The sequence below is a fragment of the Carcharodon carcharias genome, chromosome 8 (assembly GCF_017639515.1).
Source record: "Carcharodon carcharias isolate sCarCar2 chromosome 8, sCarCar2.pri, whole genome shotgun sequence".
Lineage (NCBI taxonomy): Eukaryota > Metazoa > Chordata > Chondrichthyes > Lamniformes > Lamnidae > Carcharodon > Carcharodon carcharias.
This window is the reverse complement of record NC_054474.1, coordinates 42,930,745-42,950,106: the sequence shown is the minus strand read 5'-3', so window position 1 is coordinate 42,950,106 and position 19,362 is coordinate 42,930,745. Positions and strand designations below refer to the sequence as shown.

The following is a 19,362-nucleotide window of genomic DNA, read 5'->3' as shown; positions in this document are numbered from 1 at the left end:
GTCGGATCACATGCCTGAGAAGGAAGTGAGATCTGGAAGGAGGAGAAGCTCCAACCTTGTGTAGAGGTCCAAATGTGTAAATACTTGCTGTAAATAAAGAGAAATGGTTTTGAGAAACTACAGCAGTGTATTTTGGAAGAATAGGCAATCCCCAAAACTTCAGTCTAGACCCTGACCACACAAAAAAACCAATGTAGGCCTGGTCTACTCAATCTCTCACCATGGGACAACCAAGCCACCTCTTCCTAGGAATCAGTCTCGTGAAATTTTGTTGCACTCCCTCTAAGGGAATGGTTGTCAAACTGGGGTTCATACAGACTTTCCAGAAGGCCCAAAAATAAAGTGAAATGTGAGTCAGAATGTGGGAGCTGAGTCCAGCTGTCACATGCAGTGTAATGTGGGCTGAATGTCTCACCTAGGAGGGGAGTGCACAAGGGTACACATATGATCCAGTAAATATCTACCTTCCTAAAAGCATTATTACAACATTCATCATATGCAGTATTTCCACACTATGAATGTGATATAGTCTTATAATTCCAATGGTGAGTTTGGAACGTCATGAAATGGGTGTTCCCCAAAGCTTTGTACATGGCTTTTCACCATGTCCATCGGTGACTCCAATAAAGGAAAACGAAGTTTTATTTTCAAGTTTGAGGATGACAGTAAGGTGGGAGACAATGTAAGTTGAGTAACTGGGAGAAATAATTCACAAAGAGACATCAATTAAGTGAGCGGACAAAACTATGACAGATGGAGTTCAATGGAGGGAAGTGTGAGGTCATCCACTTTAGATCCAGAATATTTTCTTAATGGTGGAACAGGGGAAAGGATGTGGCTTCCAGGTACAGAAAGTACTAAAATTTAGTGCACAGGTAAAAAGTTAATCAAAAAGGTTAACAGAATATTAATCCTCATCCAAGGGTATTGCTAGGGTCTTGACAGGCTGGATGTGGAGAGGATGATTCCCCTTGTGGGAGAATCTAGAACTAGGGGTCACTGTTTAAAAACAAGGGGTCACCAATTTAAAATGGAGATGAGGCCATTTTTTTTTCCCACAGAGGGTCATGAGTCTTTGGAACTCTCTTCCTGAAAAGGTGGTGGAACAGAGTCTTTGAATATTTTTAAGGCGGAGGGAGATAGATTCTTGGTAAGCAAAATGTGATAGGTTATCGGGGATAGGTGGGATGCAGATTTGAGGTTACTATCAGATCAGCCATGATCTTATTAAATGGTGGAGCAGGCTCAAGCGGCCAAATGGCCCACTCCTGCTCCTTGTTCATATGTTCATAATTCAAAAATTAAGAATTGATGCTTGAGATGTACAGAGCCTTGTTCAGATCTTATTTGGAGTTCTGCATTCAGTTTTGGCCACTGCATCTCAGGAAGGAGACAGCATAGATCCACCAAGATGTTACCAGGGCTTGACTAATTCAGTTATAAGAGCAAGTTTCAGACTTTGGCTTGTATTCCAGTTGAGTTTTGAAGGTTGACTTAATTGAGCTGATTAAAATGATAAAAGGATTTGATACAAAGCTGTTATTTTCTCTGTTGGGGTAAACCAGAACCAATGGTTGCAATCTTAAATGTAGAGCCATGCTATTCAGGAGTGAAATCAGGAAGAACTTTTTTACACAAAAGACAGATGAGATCTGGAATGGTCTCTCCTAAAAGGCTGTGGATACAGGGGCAATCACTATTTTCAAGACTGACATTGACAGATTATTATTAGGTTAGAGTATCAAGAGATAAGGATCAAAACTGAGCAAATAGCTTTGAGGTACAGATCAGCTAGGATCTAACTGAATGAAAAAACATCCTTGAGGACTCTTCATCCTATTTTCACTGTATTAGGGAGAAAATTATGGTGCAACAGATACTATTTCCGTGCCTTTGATGAAAAAAGAGGCAACATATGTGTATCATGAGATTCTGTACTTAACTGAACATGTCCCAGATCTGCTGGATCTATTCTGTCACATCCTTCGTGCTGCATTATATTTCCAATGTTGCAGGACAATAACCCAGTGACCCAAAAAGCTTTCTTCTTTATACTTCCTGCAGCAATACCTCCAGATGTTCATCAATAAAAAGGGGTAGCATTCTACATACTGTTGCTTGCAGCCAATTTCCTGGATAGCAAATTATAGTTTGGCATGAAAAAGGGTCAGTCTTCTTTTGGAAAGAGCATCATTCCTTAAATGCTGCAGGGTAGTCAGATTTTTGACTGGCAACCAGTCAACCTATAGACATGACTTTCTGTGCATCTTTTCCATGTATGGGGTGCCTAGGCAAAATGGAAAAGAAAAGCTTGTACTCATATAGCACTTTTCATGACTTCAGGATATTCCAAAGTGCTGTACAGCCTAATGAAGGATAAGCCTTACACTCGGTGCAACAAACATGACACTATTGGTGTAGGTGCCCTATAGGAATATGTAAATACACTTTTTTGAAGAATATAAAATCAAAGCTAAAGTGCATTGTTGGAAGTTGGATGCATTAAAATGTGTTATAACAAGTGCACAAGTGATCAACCAATTCAAAAAATACTTCCAATTGTGGTGCTGAATCATTCACTAAGCTTTCTAATTAGTACCTAAACAATATAGATAGTGCTTAGTGCTGGTAGAGGGAAGAAGATGATGGACGACCTAATTTACTGCTGGTGGTCTTCAAATATCTGTGAACAGTCTGAAAGAAATACCTTATATCAGTTGGAAACAGGGGTGCAAGCCTCAGCTCTGAAATTATACCACTTCTTTCAAATGCTGCCTCATTTCTTTCAAGGGTTATCACATGTATACTTATGCCATCTGTTGGAGTTGGCCTTTGGAAAAGTTTGAAATACATGGCAGAAGTATTCATTTGGTACTACAGAACTCGAGTACTGCTGAAAAGAAAGCTTTGACATGTCTCTGTTTTCAGCAATGTTCTGATTAACTTTAAAACACTCTTGTTGCTTCACAGTTGATGGGTCATAAATCTAAGAACAATTATAAGGGAAAAAGAAATACTTCCATCTACATAGCACCTTCCACTACCTTAGGATGTTCCAAGGCTTTTTACAACTTTGAAATGCAAGCACTGTTGTAATGAACAAATCACAGCAACCAATTTCCACCTGGTAAAGTCCCACAAACAGCAATGAGACAATCTGTTTCAGTTAAATGTTGGTTGATAGATATATATATTGACCCACATTTCAGGGAGAACTCCCCTATACTTTTTTCAAAAATACCACTATAGATAACAGGCAGTGCATCAATTTAATTTCTCATCTGAAAGTTGGCACATCCGACAGCACTCTTTCCGCAACCTTTATTACATGTTCTTGTCTCTGGAGTAGAATTTGAACCCAAAGCTTTCTGATTCAGGGGTAAAGGGGCTACCACTGAGCCAAGGCTGACACCTTAACTTATGAACTAATTTATGAGAGATTGCCTATTCTAAGTAGTCTAATGTAGTGACCAAACAGTAATATAACAGTAGAGGCACATTTCTAAATTGAATGAAACTGGGCAAGAGATAAAGTTGATGTGGGTAAGATTTCTGTATCTGTATTTTCCATGATCAGAAGTGACACACATGACGTGTTTGGCAGAAGGAAATGGGCAAGAGTTTTGGTCTGCTAGAATTCTGTTCACTTTGTGCTGCAGCATAACTTCTGGATGCAAGGGAATAATAGCAGTGGAAATGCCTAACTGAAATAGACAGTCACTTCACTAACATTTTCAGGGGACTATGTCTGCACCTCAGATGCAATTCATTATGTTTTGTGAAAACATCAACTCTATAGGATATCTATGAGAAATTAGAATCCAGTGCTGCAAGAGAACCATCTGTGATTGTAACTAATTTAAAAGGCACCAGTAAATAACTTGAAATTTTCAATTCTGACACTTCTATTGTCCTTTTCTATTAAGTTTCACTTACAGCAAACTTGCTGCATCAACAAAATATTTTCATTTCAGCCTATACAAAACCTGTCAATAACTATTTCAGAATAAGTTGCACCAGTACCAAAAAATCTAGGTATTTTTAAGAATTATTGTTCAAGTGGTTTTAGTTTATGACCAGCAGATGGCAGACCATTCTAGAAAACAAAGTAACATTGGCAGCCTCGAATCTTTCTGGGTTACTTGATCTCAATCAGTTCCCATTTAGAAAGAAATTAAAAACTTGCATTTCTATAGCATTTTTCACGATACATGTTGCCTCAAAGTGCTTTATAACCAACAACGTACTTTTGGTGCAGTTACTGTTGCAACCTAGGAAATGCAGCAGCCAATTTGCACACAGCAAAGTCCCACAAACAGCAATGCGATAATGACCAGGTAGTCTGTTTTCGTGATGCCGTTGGAGGGATAAATATTAGCCAAGCATTTCCCTGTATTTCTTCAAAACAGCGTATTGCGATTTTTACATCCACCCAAGCAAGCAGAAACTTTAAGAAGCTTTAAGGTCTCATCCAAAAGGCAACATCGCTAACAGTGCAGTATTATCTGCCTTCAAATCCGACAGTGGAACTTAAACCCACAACCTGCTGACTCAGGCAACACCACGACCAACCGAGCTACAGCTGACACTAGTATAGGGAAAATGTAAACATGAGTAAAAAAATATATGATGTTTTTACATAAAGTCCTATTTACATCTCTTACATTCTGAATACAATCGAAGATTCAGAAAAATGGCCCATTCGGGTATTTTGCCAGCTTTCAGTGAATGCCGATTGCATTGGATATTAGTGAATAAACGCTCGCGTTATTCCATTGGCTGTACTCTGATGGCACTGTGGCTTCAGAAATGTCGCTGGAAGTCTTGTATAGTGTTGGAGTACAGCAGACCGAAATAACAAAGAATGTTCATGCGAGCATCACCTTTATGAGTAGAATGTGAGGTGTCCAAGTGTCTCATCGCACGGAACGCTCTTTCAGACATTCATTAATATCTCAATCTGTCTGCTAAAAAGCACAAACTTACTAAAGATGCACTTGAATTGTGTGATAGTCACTTCTACAGTACACTGCATGCATAGCATAGGCTTGGCCTGAGGTCACATTTTGAATCACTATATATTATTTTAATTCTCATTTCCAGTTCTTATCATTCTCCGGGAGATTTCAGAATAACTAACAACTTTGTACACAGAAGTGTAGATTTCCATATTTTAATCCTTTGTAGTCCCAAGGCATAATTTTACAAAGCGGTGTTAGGAAAGCGAATGTCCTATCGCCTCTTGCCTCTCCTGAACTTAAAAATGGCCCTAAATATTTCTGCACAAGTGAGCTGCACTGTCTATAACAATTATTGGAATTAGTGCCTTCGATGCATCTGCTTTGGTTCTTCCTCAGCATCTTATGGCGCGTGGGAGGTAGGAGTGCCCACTTAACAGACATTCCTATTCATTACACCTGATTGCAGAAGATTCTTTCTAGATAAACATTCAAATAACACCTGTAATGACTTCTTAAATGGAATGGATACCTATGGCATAGCTACAGCCATATTTATAAAATATAAAGTGCAGCGGTTTCATTTCGTGATTTGCAAGTGCCCTTACTCAGGGCAAGAGGACACTTAAGACGTGACCTATTGGTTCAAGAGGCTGCAGCAAGTAACGGAGAAAGTTGAGTGAGTCTGATTCTGAAGTACAACCACTGCGTGCCATCAAAAAGGATAAAGTTAGCATTGAAGTAATTGAGGTCAAACAGTCTAAACTGCTTGAATAATTATGTAATCTATCCCTAGCACTCAGACACCTAGACAGAAAATCCTAGATTTTTGTTAATAGTGGGTAGGAATGCATTTGTGCGCGGGTTCTTCCACTTCAAATGCTAAATGGGTGGACATATGGCTCTTCTCCATCTTACAGGCGCTTCTGTAAAAAAAAGTGCTTCCAAAGATTCCGATTGTGTGACAAATCACGTTCCAGCATGAACCACGCATAAAGGCTGTAAGATTTTGGATCATTACCTCCAGACAACGGCTTTATCAGACTGAAAGGGAGTTTGCAGGATCGCCTGCTCACGGACTGACCTCCACTTCTCAATTTCCCTATTGTTTGTGTAATGCAAGTTATTGCACTTCTAAATCATATGGTTAATTTGAACCTCTAAGGTGATGCCGTGTGGATAAAAAAACATACACATAAGCATTTTAATAGCTAGTTAGGTAAATCCCCTTAGACACATTAGGGTGCGTTTGCAAATAATATATTCCTTATTTTCTAATTTTTGAATAAAAATCTACTTAATTCCAACACAATGCAAGTCCTGCAACTGATATATGAAGGCTAAACCATGGAGCCACCAACAGATCATGGATTGCAAATCATTAAAATCTACTGAGCCGATCAAGTCTTTTCAAACGTTTAAAAACAGAACCCGTGAAACCATTGATCCTAGAGACAAAACTACAAAAGAATTGGTTTCCATAGCTGTTGTAAGCATGAGCGTCCTGTTTTTTTCGACTAAGATGAAGGGAAGCCCTCATAGTGTCGAGCGCCCTATACTTGCACAATTGGCCCACTGAAGTAAAGAATTAATTACCATTCAGGAGTAATGGTCCTATTCTGTCTAGGCTGGGTTGTATTTATAACGGCAGTATAAATAACAAAAAACAACTCTTGTGGCCCTGGCGCTTCTACACGCCAAAGGAAGGATTAGGCTACGGATTAACATTTTAAACTCTACCAGACTTTCTGACTCAGAGATTCTGGGGCAGTAATCGCATTACGGCCTTGGATTAATGATTGCGCACTCCAAAATTAAAATTTAAAATCAAATTGGTTAAACTTTTATGTGTCTTTCATGGATTTTCAAACGGGTTGGAGTAGACTTGAACGTCGGTTGTATTAGAGGCTGCGATGAAACTGAGCAGTTCCTTTCTTTCTGTGTTGGTTGTTTTAATTCCTGATCATTTATCCCTTATTAAAGTTCCCTGAAGAAATGCGTACAAGAATCAAGCACCTGCCATGTAAATTTCTCCAGTTCTGCCTCATAGACATACCCCATTAAAAGTTTCACTGTGTTTGTGCCCTTGAGTCTGCTCTTAGCGTGTATGACGATGTTTTTGTGCATAACAAGTAAATGTGTCCTTCTGCGCGTCTGTATGCATGTTGGTGCATATTTGTATGTTCCTATATGTGTGTCCATGAATCTGTGCTTTGTGAACTTGTTCAACTGTGTGTGTTTGTGCCCTCTGCATTTAAATATGTTTATATCTATCTATCTATCTATATGTGTGTGTATATATATATATATATATATAAGTGTGTTCCTATATTTTGTGTGGGCAAAGCTTTTCTTTAAACAGAAGCAGATTGATTTGTGTGCTTCCAATCCCCAATATATCCATATGCGTTTAATAATCCCTTTGTAACCAGACGATGGTCGGGATGACGAACAATTAAGATGTCTACGCTTTACCAATGTATCCCAGTGGTCAATAAACATTGATCCAAGTTCGCCGGCACATTCCTATCTATGATTCATAAATATATATTTCCCTGAATCGTAATTTATAGCAAATTGAAAAACAACGTGGCCTGAGACATGGAAGTTTAAAATCGGTGTTTTTCGTATTTTAATCCCGAATTTTAATTACAGTATCCGGAATATTTCAATAATTTAGCCAATAATTGCCGCAATGTCGTTCCCAACAAAACGTTCATCGTTTTATATTTTAGAATTGGATGAATATTAAGAAATGACTAATCGAATGCCCGATTTTCACTGTGTTCCATTGAATCTGTAATATTTGCAACAAAAAAACCCTCAAAAACTCTAATCTGCCTAAAACTAAACTTTCGCACCTCGCAGAAATCACTTGTATTTGTGATCAGGCTACTTTCAACAAGATATTTATTCATTCTCCCCCTCTTGCTTTTTCCACCCCTCCCCATTAAAATGATCGCAAACCTGGTTATTCCAAGTGCTAACTCGAGGTACCTCACAAATTGCAGACATTAAGAAATGTATGGAGTGTGCACGTTGTTTTTATGTGGTCTGGCGCGGTGGGGCCGGGGTCTGGGAGCGGGTGTTGTGATGATGTGGACTTGCATTTCGTGCAGCTAATCCCATGAGCAAAGCCTCCCTGGTAATTTCTCTGAACTGAATACTCTGGTATATCGTGGGCGCACAAGTCTGTAACTCAAAAAAAAACTCACGAATTAATTAATTGTAAATGTGAATCCTGTGCCTTTCTCCTAATCTATAGTAGTTCAAAACTGTCGAGATCGTTAATGTTTAAATCGCTCCACAGGGCTCTGCAAGGCTCCACCTCCAAGCAAGCCGTGTCAAAACAATTAGAAGTCAGTAATCATACGCCTATCTTCCTGGCATCGTGAGCAATTTAGTCAATTCACATGATGAAAATTACAATTTCAGGAAAGTCGGTGTCAACAAGCGTGCGCGAAACTAAATTCCAAATAGTTCACTCGCAGAACTCGAAGGATACGTTATCATTAAACTGCATTTAAAAGCTCAAGCGCGGATCAGTGCCATAGTTGGATTTGTCCTGTGCACGTCAATAAACAACTTGTGAACCTTTTCAGAAAAGTCACCAGATCGAGGAGGGCTCTGAAGGCACATTTAGTTGCTTTAGGAATGCAACGCTTTTAACAATAAACGGGAAACCACGCCCTGCTCTTAACCGAAGTACATTTTCTCTCATAACTTCTGATAACAATAATCGGGTTCACTAACTGTTTTGATCCCGAGCAGTTCCCCTAAAGTCTAAAACCGAGATGGGAGCGAGTGTGGACGTGGACAATGAAAGCCTGCACATTGTGGAAGCAGCAGCCCCCTTCACGCTGCGAGTGCTTGAACTAAAAAAAAATGTCATTGGACTGTAACAAGCAGAAAGAATAGAGAAAACAATGGGTTTAGAAAGAGGTTTGGTTAGACGACACGATGGGTAAGACTGAAAGGAGACAGCCTGCAGGAAAGAACAATGCACGGGCTAATCGCTTTGATATATTGGACTCGCCCCGGGACCGAAAACATTATGTAATTATTTATAAATGACTTTTCCACTCATGGAAATAATATAGCAGAATAGAAAGAAACTACAGGTTCCACGTTAAACTATTTTTAAGTAGCAGAGGCCCTGAGAAGTTGGGTGTTCTAAATAAAATAATTAATGGTTTATTCCACAGCTGTCAGAATACATCAACAACTCTGGTTTTATTCTATCCTTTCGGCCCTGTCACAGATTTCTGTTTACTCGATAGCGTTCTGTGGCCAAGGGTGCACCTCACTGAAAATACCCGGAAATTCTTTGTTATGTCCGAACCTGGCAAATGTACTTCTACGTGTAAAACGATGCCTCCGCCCCTCTCTCCCCATCTGTCCTTCTCTCCTTGTCTCATATATTCTGGCTCTCTGAAACCTATATCTGGCTCTCTCTCAATCTGACCCGGCTTTCCTCATTTTGTTTTCTCCTTCGCATCTTCGCATTGGAAATCATTTTCCAATGAATGTGAAATTCTAACACTTCATTTCAAGTGAGGAAAGCATTCCATCAATGTCAAAACGAGGTCAATTGCCCCAATTTTCAGTGCTCCTCATATAAGGACTTTCTAAAAGTGTGTACTTTACAGACTACACTGCTCTCTGTCTCTTCAAGTCAATGTTTTTAAAATATTGCTGCAAATCCAAATAAAGAGGAAGTTGCATAGGAAAGTTTTACTATTAGAAAAGTTTCATTCTTAAAAATGAATAAACATTTGAGTATATTAGTTTTCTCGCATTTTCAAATATGACAAAAAGGTGAAGACCAGGACTTTCGCTACGCGCAACATTACAAATAACATTTCGGAGGTTTTATTTTATAAAGTAAATGTTTTAAAGTATGCTATAATGTTACAAAGTAAATCTTCTCAGTGACTGCAAGAAGGTTGTACTTGGAGAGTTAAACCTATGGATGATGAATAAACCTGTCCCGTTGTATAACCAAATTCATTCGATTTCAGCATCAAAATGAAAGCTGTAACTAAAATCTAAATCAGCATTTAGAACCGATATGATTACATTTTGAAGTTTCCAGTGCTAATGATATTCCGTGAATTACTTTATTATTTCACTGCTACTTCATCAATGTGCCTTGTATGAAATCCTAACTCTTAGGGCGTTGCGGACGATCGGCTTACTATCATACTAAATTTATTCCTTGAAAATTAAAGAATCCCCTCCTCCCCTCCCCAGCTCCTCTCACATTCACACACGCGTGCACGCACACATACAGACACACACACACACACATACACACATAACAGGCATACACACACAGACATGCACGCGCACAAACACAAATTTAGGCTCTCACACGCATACAGACACACAGGCAGACATACACACAAACACATACATACACACAACACATGCAGGCACGCTTACAAATACACATATGCACACACAAAACACATTCAGACACACACAAACATGTACACAAACATATACAGCTGCACATGCAAACACACATACACACACACTAAAATGAATTGATCCGCTTTGTTTAATTAATTGTTATTCTGGGCATTTCAGTCGATTTGCATCAGAGAAGATTGAGTTTTTAAAGGAAATCTGAACTTTAAAAACACAGTAATTAAGTTGTTATGGAGCAGTCAGTTAGTAATTGGTGGTCGTGTGCACAACCTGTGAGGTTGTTTGGTGACACAATACAACTCGTCTTAACAGAAACCTTAGACTGTGAAACAGACGCCAGTCTGTAAAGTACCGATGAACCATCTCCGGTGGAACAACCTTCCCAAACGCTAGGACTAACCAACATTTTATTAATTGGCATTTTCAGGTCTGTTTTTACAGCATAACACAATTGGCAAGATAATTATCTAGAATTCTTATGGTTGTGATTACTAAAGTGAAATGTTGAGACCCATGAGAAACGACTGATTATTTGTACTTTGCCTGATTAAAGGGGTTGGTTAATTATTGGTCTAAACACCTCACAATTGGAGACTGTAGACTGAATTTGGCATGTGTGCATTGAGACCACGAAGACTGTGATATGACTCATAGTGTTGACAAAATTCATTCTGAAAATAACATGTACCAAGCATGAGTCTAGAGACTAGTTTGAATTAGAAAGTAGTGTGAGAGTGACGGAGCTTTTTTTAAATTCAAGGCTTTAGACTGAAAGCTGAAATTTGCTTGGGATATATTGCAGGCCTGTTAACATAATAATAAAAAAAACAATGGGTTAAGTTTCCAGATGCAGATCTTGCTCTGGAAACTGAGGGTTGGCCGGGCAGCTCGGTGAACACTAACAGCAGGCGACGGAGGGGGGAAATGCGCTGACTCCAACTCAGGTGTGAGTTCAGAGAAGGTTTACAAAACTAATACCTGGAATGGGTGGGTTATTTTATGAGGAAAGGTTGGAGAGGCTAGGCTTATATCCACTGGAGTTTAGGAGAGTAAGAGGCGACTTGATTGAAATAAGATGCTGAGGGGTCTTGACAGGGAGAATGTGGAAGGGATGTTTACTCTTGTGGGAGAATCTAGAACTAGGGGTCCCTGTTTAAAAATAAGGGGTCGTCCATTTAGGATAGAGATTAGGAGAATTTTTTTCTCTCAGAGCATCCTGAGTCTTTGGAACTTTCTTTCAGTGGGAACAGAGTCTTTGAATATTTTAAAGGCAGCTGTAGATAGATTCTTGATAAGCAAGAGGGTGAAAGGCTATCGGGGGGTAGATGGGAATGTGGAGTTGAGGTTACATTAAGATCAGCCATGATCTTATTGAATGGTGGAACAGGCTGGAAGGGCCGAAAGGCCTACTCCTGCTCCTGCTTTGCATGTTCATATGTTCGTGAGAATATTTCCTGCAGGACTCCTGGACATTACCGATGAACCCCAATGCAATGCTTGTAAAATCACAGTGACCATGTGCAATCTGCTTATATGTTATTTTCTGATTATTTCTGTGTGAATGACAGTCACAAATGCCACATTGCAAACATAGCAAATGTCCATTGAAGTCTCGTGATTACTTTGCCTTCATGGTGGAAGTAGCACCTCCTGAGATGACGTCATGTGCTCTAGTTAAAAATATACAAAGACCTCATTACGAAGAGTGACATCTGGCAGACAATCTTTCTAATGGTTATACTAGAAAATAAGAAGCTAAGTATATTTTTTAACAGTATCAAGTTAGAGAGTGAGGGCAGAGCGTCTCCATTTACACATACATTAAAACCAATTACACTTTAGAAATCGAATTAAGAGTCTTCCTTCATCCACCGCAAAAATTCTGAAAACCCTGTACAAATACGTGCAATGTGTGCGCTGGTCAAAAGAACTGTACATAAATAATATCGCACATAACGTAATTGTAACCTCCCAAGATGTCCAGAGGTAACGAGGAAACATGCGCGAGTAGGATTCAGAGCAGGTCCCAAGTAAATGCAATGTTGATGATCTCTATTATTGAGAAGTAAACTCCACACTCTACCAGTTACCTTCGACAGTCAGGTAAAGCACACAAATTATTCTCAGGCTTCCACCAATTGCAACAATCATAAAAAAAGATACCCAAGATTTTTTTTTCGTTCCACAACATTGACAAATCTGAGATGGGGGATTAACTGGGCAGTTAGAGATATAAATGATCGTCACTATAAGCGTTACGTAGTTTTCCAATACATTACACTATTGCGTTGGTATTTATTTATTGTTCCTTTTAATACATTCACAATGCATTTCCAATTCGTTAGCAAATTTTTGACATGGACCATTCCACCAGAAAGTGTTGAAACTATCCCAACGCATTTCACACAGGACTCCTACAAAAACAGAAATGAAGAATATGATCCTATAAACCTGGCCTTCTTTCAAACTTGTATCCTCTAAGGAAAAGAAAGAATTGCATTTACATAGTGGCTTTCACGAGCTCAGTGCTGCCAAAGCACTTCACAGTCAGTGAAGTGCACGTTTAAGTGTTGTCGCTGTATACCGATTCCCACCACATTCATGCACCAATCTCCTTCAATCTGCTTTTATTAAAATTAAGAGGACATTTCTGTCACCCATCAACACGGTAATAATATTGATTATTTTTGCAATAGGGCATTGTGTGGGCTGCAACTCTCATGAAGAGCCGTTTATCCATCATGCTAGCTCAGCTGTTGGAACTATTGCCTCTGAGTTGAAAGGTTCTGGGTTCAACTCCCACTCGGGATTTAAGTATATCATCTAGGTTAACACATCAGTGCAGCGCTAAGGGGGTACTTCACTGTTGCAGGTTGGATGAGATATTTAACTAAGGCCATATTTGCTTGTTGCTATGTTTCTGATTGATCGATGACACTGTTTGAAGAAGCTTAGGAAGTTTTCCTTTTAACCGGACCAAGATTCCTTCCTGAATCAAAACACCAAAAGCAGATTTATTGGTCAATCATCCAATTGTTGGTGTGGGATTTGACTGCCTGCAAATCGGTTCTTACATTTTGCTAACATAGCAACATCCCTCTATTTCAAAGGAAATCGTCGTATGTGAAGCCCTTTTGGGTTGTTTCCAATAAATGGAGTTATGGAGCTTCATAAATATGAATGACTGGATTTGCTTATTTGCGTTAACATCGGTGTGAACTCGTTTCTGCTCAACATTACTACTAAGAGTACATGCTATACCATTTTTAGTGTTGATGCAAAACAATTCCATCTTCACAGTATTGCCCAAAGGGAGGTCACGTCTATCTCCAGCCGTGGCTCATTAGTAGCAGTCTTGCCTTTGAGGCAGACGGTTTGGGATACATAGTATTACTCCAAAGATTTGAGCATATAATCTAGGCTGACACTGACGAAATGCTGTACTGTCCAAGGTGCTGCCTTTCAAATCCGATGTTAAACTAAGGCTTAGTGTGTCCTCTTACGTGAGTATAAAATATCTCATTGCATAATTTTCAAGAAGGAGACCGGAGTTCTCCCGTGTCCGTGCCAATATTGATCCCTCAATCAATATCACTAAAACAAGTTATTTAGCTATTGTCACACTGCTGTTTGTGGGAGCTTTTTGTGCGCAAATTGCCTGCAAGTATTTCATTGGCTGTAAAGAGCTTGTGAACGCCCTGAGGGTGTTGATAGGTGGTAAATAAATCTAAGTTCTTTCTTTACCAGAATCTCTGTTTCGATTACAAGGAGCCAAAAATCTAATATGATCAACGTGCAGCTCACAGGCCTCAGTGTAACCGCTCGCAGCTCAAGTGCCAAAGTCATTTATGGAGAAAGGAAGTTAATTCCGCTTCTCCTGACACCTGACGAACTTGGGCTTCCCAATCAACAACCCTCTTATAAGAAAACATATTGCTGAAATATTACATTTTTAAAATAAAAGTTCCATATTGCAATTTAGTTTATAACGTGCTTCAAGCGACGACTTGGGCCGGCCCCTGTAAACTGCTGCCCTTCTAATTGTCAGTTATTGTAGGGCAGGGTTGTGGGAAAATAAACATGAAGGTCTCATTGACACGGCTGAGTTATCCGACAGGTGCACGAGTTTAGCCGTTTGGCTAAATGGAGTACACAATTTAAATGCATGATACGGTTCAAGTGTAAAAGAGTGGCTAGCCAGTGTGCAGTGGCAGGTTTAGAATGAGACAATACTTTATGTAATCTAAGAGATTTCTACCCCCCCACCCCCCCCCCCCCCACTTGTGGAATCTGGAGACATGCTCTCCCATCCCAGAAAGTTTAGCGTTTTGCATTTAATTTGGCATACTTGTCAGCATTTTGGAGTGGGGCTTTAAAGTGATATTTTTGAGATTTTCTGATCGCTAATAGTAACTTGTAGGCTTTGGTCTTAAAATGCATTGTAAGTGTTTCAATTCACGATACCAAAAAGTAGCCTGCAAAAATAAGAAAGTGGTTACATTCAGTGAACCCGTGTAAACATTTTACATTACTGTGACTGAACAAATTACCGTTCACACAGCCAAACACTAATTTGAGCATATATACGAATCCAACAAAACATTTCCAAGGCTGTTTAATTACTTTGCGTTTTGGGTTGATCCTTAATTTCGCAAGAAGCGGCTGGTTTTAAGGCTAATTTTTCTCCTTTTACTATTTACTGCAGTTTTGCCACAATGGAAATCAACTTATAAAAGTTGCCCAAGAGCCTTACATCCTATAAAGAAGCAAGCTGCACAGTGGCATTGTTAATTTCTTGTTCTATCCTTGACAACTACGCACAGTTAATCTACTGTCTCTGGAATGGATTTCAGTATAAATACGGTCGAAAGTAAGTGAACCTCGAATCTTCTACTAGTCATTTATCTCCTGAACTATTACAAGGATATTGGAACCAATCACCCCAGAATTCATAGTACACATGTTGCTATGTGCACGTCTTTCTCAGTATAGGGGCAGCTATTGATTAGCACTATCGCACAAGATGACCAAGCTCTTCTCAAGCTGTTTGTAAGTGTTAGGAAATAGATTTGCGCTGGGGAAAAGCCTTTAGCTCAATTTATTTTTAAAAATAACACAAATTGTTCCAACATATATGTTCGGAAGGTATGAATCCACGGAAACATCTGATGTAACATGCGTCTATTGATACGCACATTGCATTTAACCGGGCAAAACGCAAACATGAACGTTTAACTAACTAAGCCAAGGTAATGTAACAAGGAACCACGACAGAGCTCAGCTATAAAATGTAGATGGACATTTTTAATATAAAAATATATATTTATATTTTTGATCATTTTTTAAACCAAAATGTATTGCACTTAAAGCAACACACAGTTGTCTAAATTTTAAAACGCCACTCACTCCAGCAAAGATTTAATAATCGGACACTGGTGTAGTGATGCACTTTGAAGCAGATTTAAATCTGAAGCGAGTTATTAAATTGAAGGCAGTGGACTTCTAAGTTTTCTCACAAACGCTGCAAACTTCACGAGTCAAATTCACAAGGACAATGGTTGGACAAAGTGGTGAGTAAATTGTTAGTCAGTGTAAAATGCACACTTTTTAAAAAAACCCAGTCCTGTCCCCGATGAGTGCACGATGTTGCTGACTCTCTCTGTCTCTCTGTGTGGTGGAGGCTGTGAGCTGGAGGAGCGTGCCTGACCTGCGGGGTTAATCAGGGCTCTCCGTCCCGGACTAATGAACCTCACCCGGGGCGGGGCCCAGGATCGCGTGGCGGCGATGCAGGCGCAGGCTCCCATTGGCCCATTTCGCGTGCCACAGATCCCAATTGGTGCTGGCATTGGTCGGTAGGGCGGTGTAATAATTAAAGGCACGCTCCCGGAGACGCCGCCAATGCTGGGTCGGGGGGTGGGGGGGGGGCGGGGGTTGGCGGCGGGGTGGTGGGTGGGGGGAAATATAGAGACAAAGCTTATGTTAATCAGAGCGTGGCACGGGACAGACCTGATGAATTCATTCTTTTTTTGCGGGGAATGGGGGTTATTGTCTCAGAGCGTATATAAACCGTTTATTTAGTCGTGTGCCAAACTCGCTGCTCACACGAGCTTATTGCACCAAGATCAGAAGAAAGCAACTGAAGTCGCGTGTCCTTAGGAGAAATCATTGCAACGGGAGGAGCCTCAGAAAATCCGCTGGATTTTACACCTTCGCCCCCCGTTAATTCGGTCTCCAATGTAAGTATTAGAGCATATTTCACCGTGCTACATTTTATTGAAACTTTACCTACCACTGGATAGTTAAAATGCCAGTTCAAATAACTGCAAGCATTTCTGTTAAGGTGAAGCATATTAATTGAATGTTCATGCCCTATTTTCCTCTCTGCAGGATGGACTGCACATATTCTGACTATGAGCACAGCGAGCTCTCCTTCCCACTGACTGATGAAGAAGACAGTGTAAGTTTCATAACTGCATCACCTTCATCGTCAGCCAGCACCCCGTCCGCCGAGCTCCCCGCCAGCCAGTCACCGAGCTCAAACCCAGAGAGGGCCGAGGACCCGAGAGACAAGAGGCGCAAGCCGAAAGGCCGCTCGAAAGCAAAGCCTCAAGCCGGCATCCACTTGGTGAAGAGGAGCCGGAGGACAAAAGCCAACGATCGGGAGAGGAACAGGATGCACAACCTGAATTCGGCCCTGGATGACCTCCGCGGTGTCTTGCCAACTTTCCCCGACGACGCCAAACTAACAAAGATAGAGACGCTACGATTCGCTCATAATTACATCTGGGCTCTGTCTGAAACCCTAAGGCTGGCTGATCAGTGTGTGGACGGCAGCCGGAAGCAAGTGATGCTGCCTGGGTACCTGAAAACCATCGGTCCTCCCAGCCCGGGCAGTGATGAAGGATCTTGGGTGACAACACCCTCCCCATCATCTGCAACCACTTGCACTTCGAGTCCAGCCAGTCCCTCCACCTCCGAAGACTATGCATACAAAAGACCATCAGACAGCATCTCTTTCCGCACTATACAGAAAGATTTTCTCAATGAAGTTTCCTGTTTCAATGATTACCACTGAGGGGAATCAAACCAAGACCCACAAATGACTGTTTCACATCTATGCCTTAAAATTGCATGCACCGACTTTATAAAAAGCAGTTTTCAGTCAGTAACGGCCAGTAGAATATTCTTATTTACTGGTAGGTTTTTATTTAGATAGAAAAGCAACGCAAAAAGAACATTTTGACAATTTGCAGTTTCTTTCAAATGCTGGGGTTACAAGTGATAATGATTAGCAGCGCTCTAAAGAGTTGTCAGCTCTTTCAAACCGTCTTAAGCTTTTTCCCTCTGTGCACTTTTCTGACTTCCACAAAAGCTTTCTTTGTCTGTCATCACAGAATAGACATCAGCCTCCATTTAATGCGATTTAGGGTTAAAAGAGAGAGAGAGATTTGTTTCTACAGACGAGGTGAAAAGTCAGCTTTACAATTTGTAAAGTCCTAATGAAGAAAAATGAGCGTGGAAATTTAGTTTGAACGCCCTGACAATAGGATGAAAGAGACAGAGAAAGGAGACAAGAAGCGGGGTTCATTCATTATGGATCCCGACCTCCGGCGCTGTTCTTAGAATCTCGGCCGTTGGACGTGGGTTTCAGACCAATCTGGGCACGATGCCCATGTCTTATTTATTCAAGGAGAAGCATTCATATGAAGATGTATTTTTTTTTGTATATAAAGAGTTTATTCTATTATGTATTCATCCCAAATTTAATGTTTTGGTTCTTTATAAACTTCTTGTAAATAAAAATTTTAACGTTTTTACAAATGACTTGGTGCCTGATTCTTTTGTGTTGGAAACACTAACCCCATTTGGGAGAAATTCAGTCATTTCGTGAGCTGAAATGCTAAAATTGGCGTTTTCGGAATAAAATCTGCACACATACTTCATTTTCCAAAGTATCTTATGGTGAACACTCAATAAATGCCGTACAAACTCTGTGAGCTGTACATTGTAGAATGGTTGATTGGGCTATTTCGTTCGGCAACTACCAAATAATCAGAACTTATCCTGAGATCTAAGCGCATAAAGTTAACCAAACTATTTGAAAATGGGACCCCAATTCTACCGGTTGATATTCCTCCGTAGTTTTAAAAGGTTTAATCATTGCAACTTCAACATTGACAGGCGGGGGGGCGGGGGAGGCGGAATGTGGATTAGATCAGGCCTTCAAAAACCACCAGGATATAAACAGGAGAAACGCCCATTTCAAGCTGTCATCCCAACTGAATTTACACAAACTCCGAAGCAGCCTGTCACACGAGGGACCACTTGACTGACAATGGGTGCTCGAGGGACGAGGGAAAAGTGGTAGCGTTGTTGTCTTCGAGAGAGAGACGGGCTGAACACAGGGCCAAAGAACTTCAGGAAAAAGAAATAAATAAACCCTCAGGGGCAAGTAGAAATATCAACTGGATGAAAGGAAAATCTCTTAAAATCACTGGTTTTAGCAGCTCTCTGTTACAAAAGAGTGCTAATTTTAAATCCCTTAGAGCATTTTATATTCTAATACTTTCTAGAATAATGAATACATTAAAAGCTGAAGCGTTGATATCCTCCCTAACATCGCGTTTGTGTGATTAAGCCAGTAGCCTGCATACACACCGCTGATGCCCCTGGGGATGGTCTGTTTCGCTCCGAGTACCTCTTTTAGCCCGTATTTTGTGATCAAGCCAGGTGGTTCAGACAATCCTGTTGTATGTGCACGTGTCTGGGATAGAACGGGGGCTTTAGCCGCCTCAGGAGGATAAAAAAATCTAATTCCAATAACACAGCACCATCCATCTCAATTGGGGAAAGGCTGACAGCACAACAGCACCAAGGGGAGGGGGAATAAAACAACCACCTGGACGGATGCTATGGACAGGCCTGAACAAAATAACCACGCACTGAGCGAACGAACGCAGCATTTTTATGA

The 19,362-nt window shown here is 40.4% G+C and overlaps 1 protein-coding gene across 1 annotated transcript; it reads left to right on the top strand.

Annotated features, from left to right (window-relative positions):
• The first annotated feature begins 16,779 nt into the window (after positions 1 to 16,779).
• neurog1 (neurogenin 1) lies at positions 16,780 to 17,466 on the top strand. Its single transcript, XM_041194374.1, has one exon. It carries the CDS (start codon positions 16,780 to 16,782, stop codon positions 17,464 to 17,466), a length of 687 nt encoding a protein of 228 aa, XP_041050308.1.
• Positions 17,467 to 19,362: the final 1,896 nt, after the last annotated feature.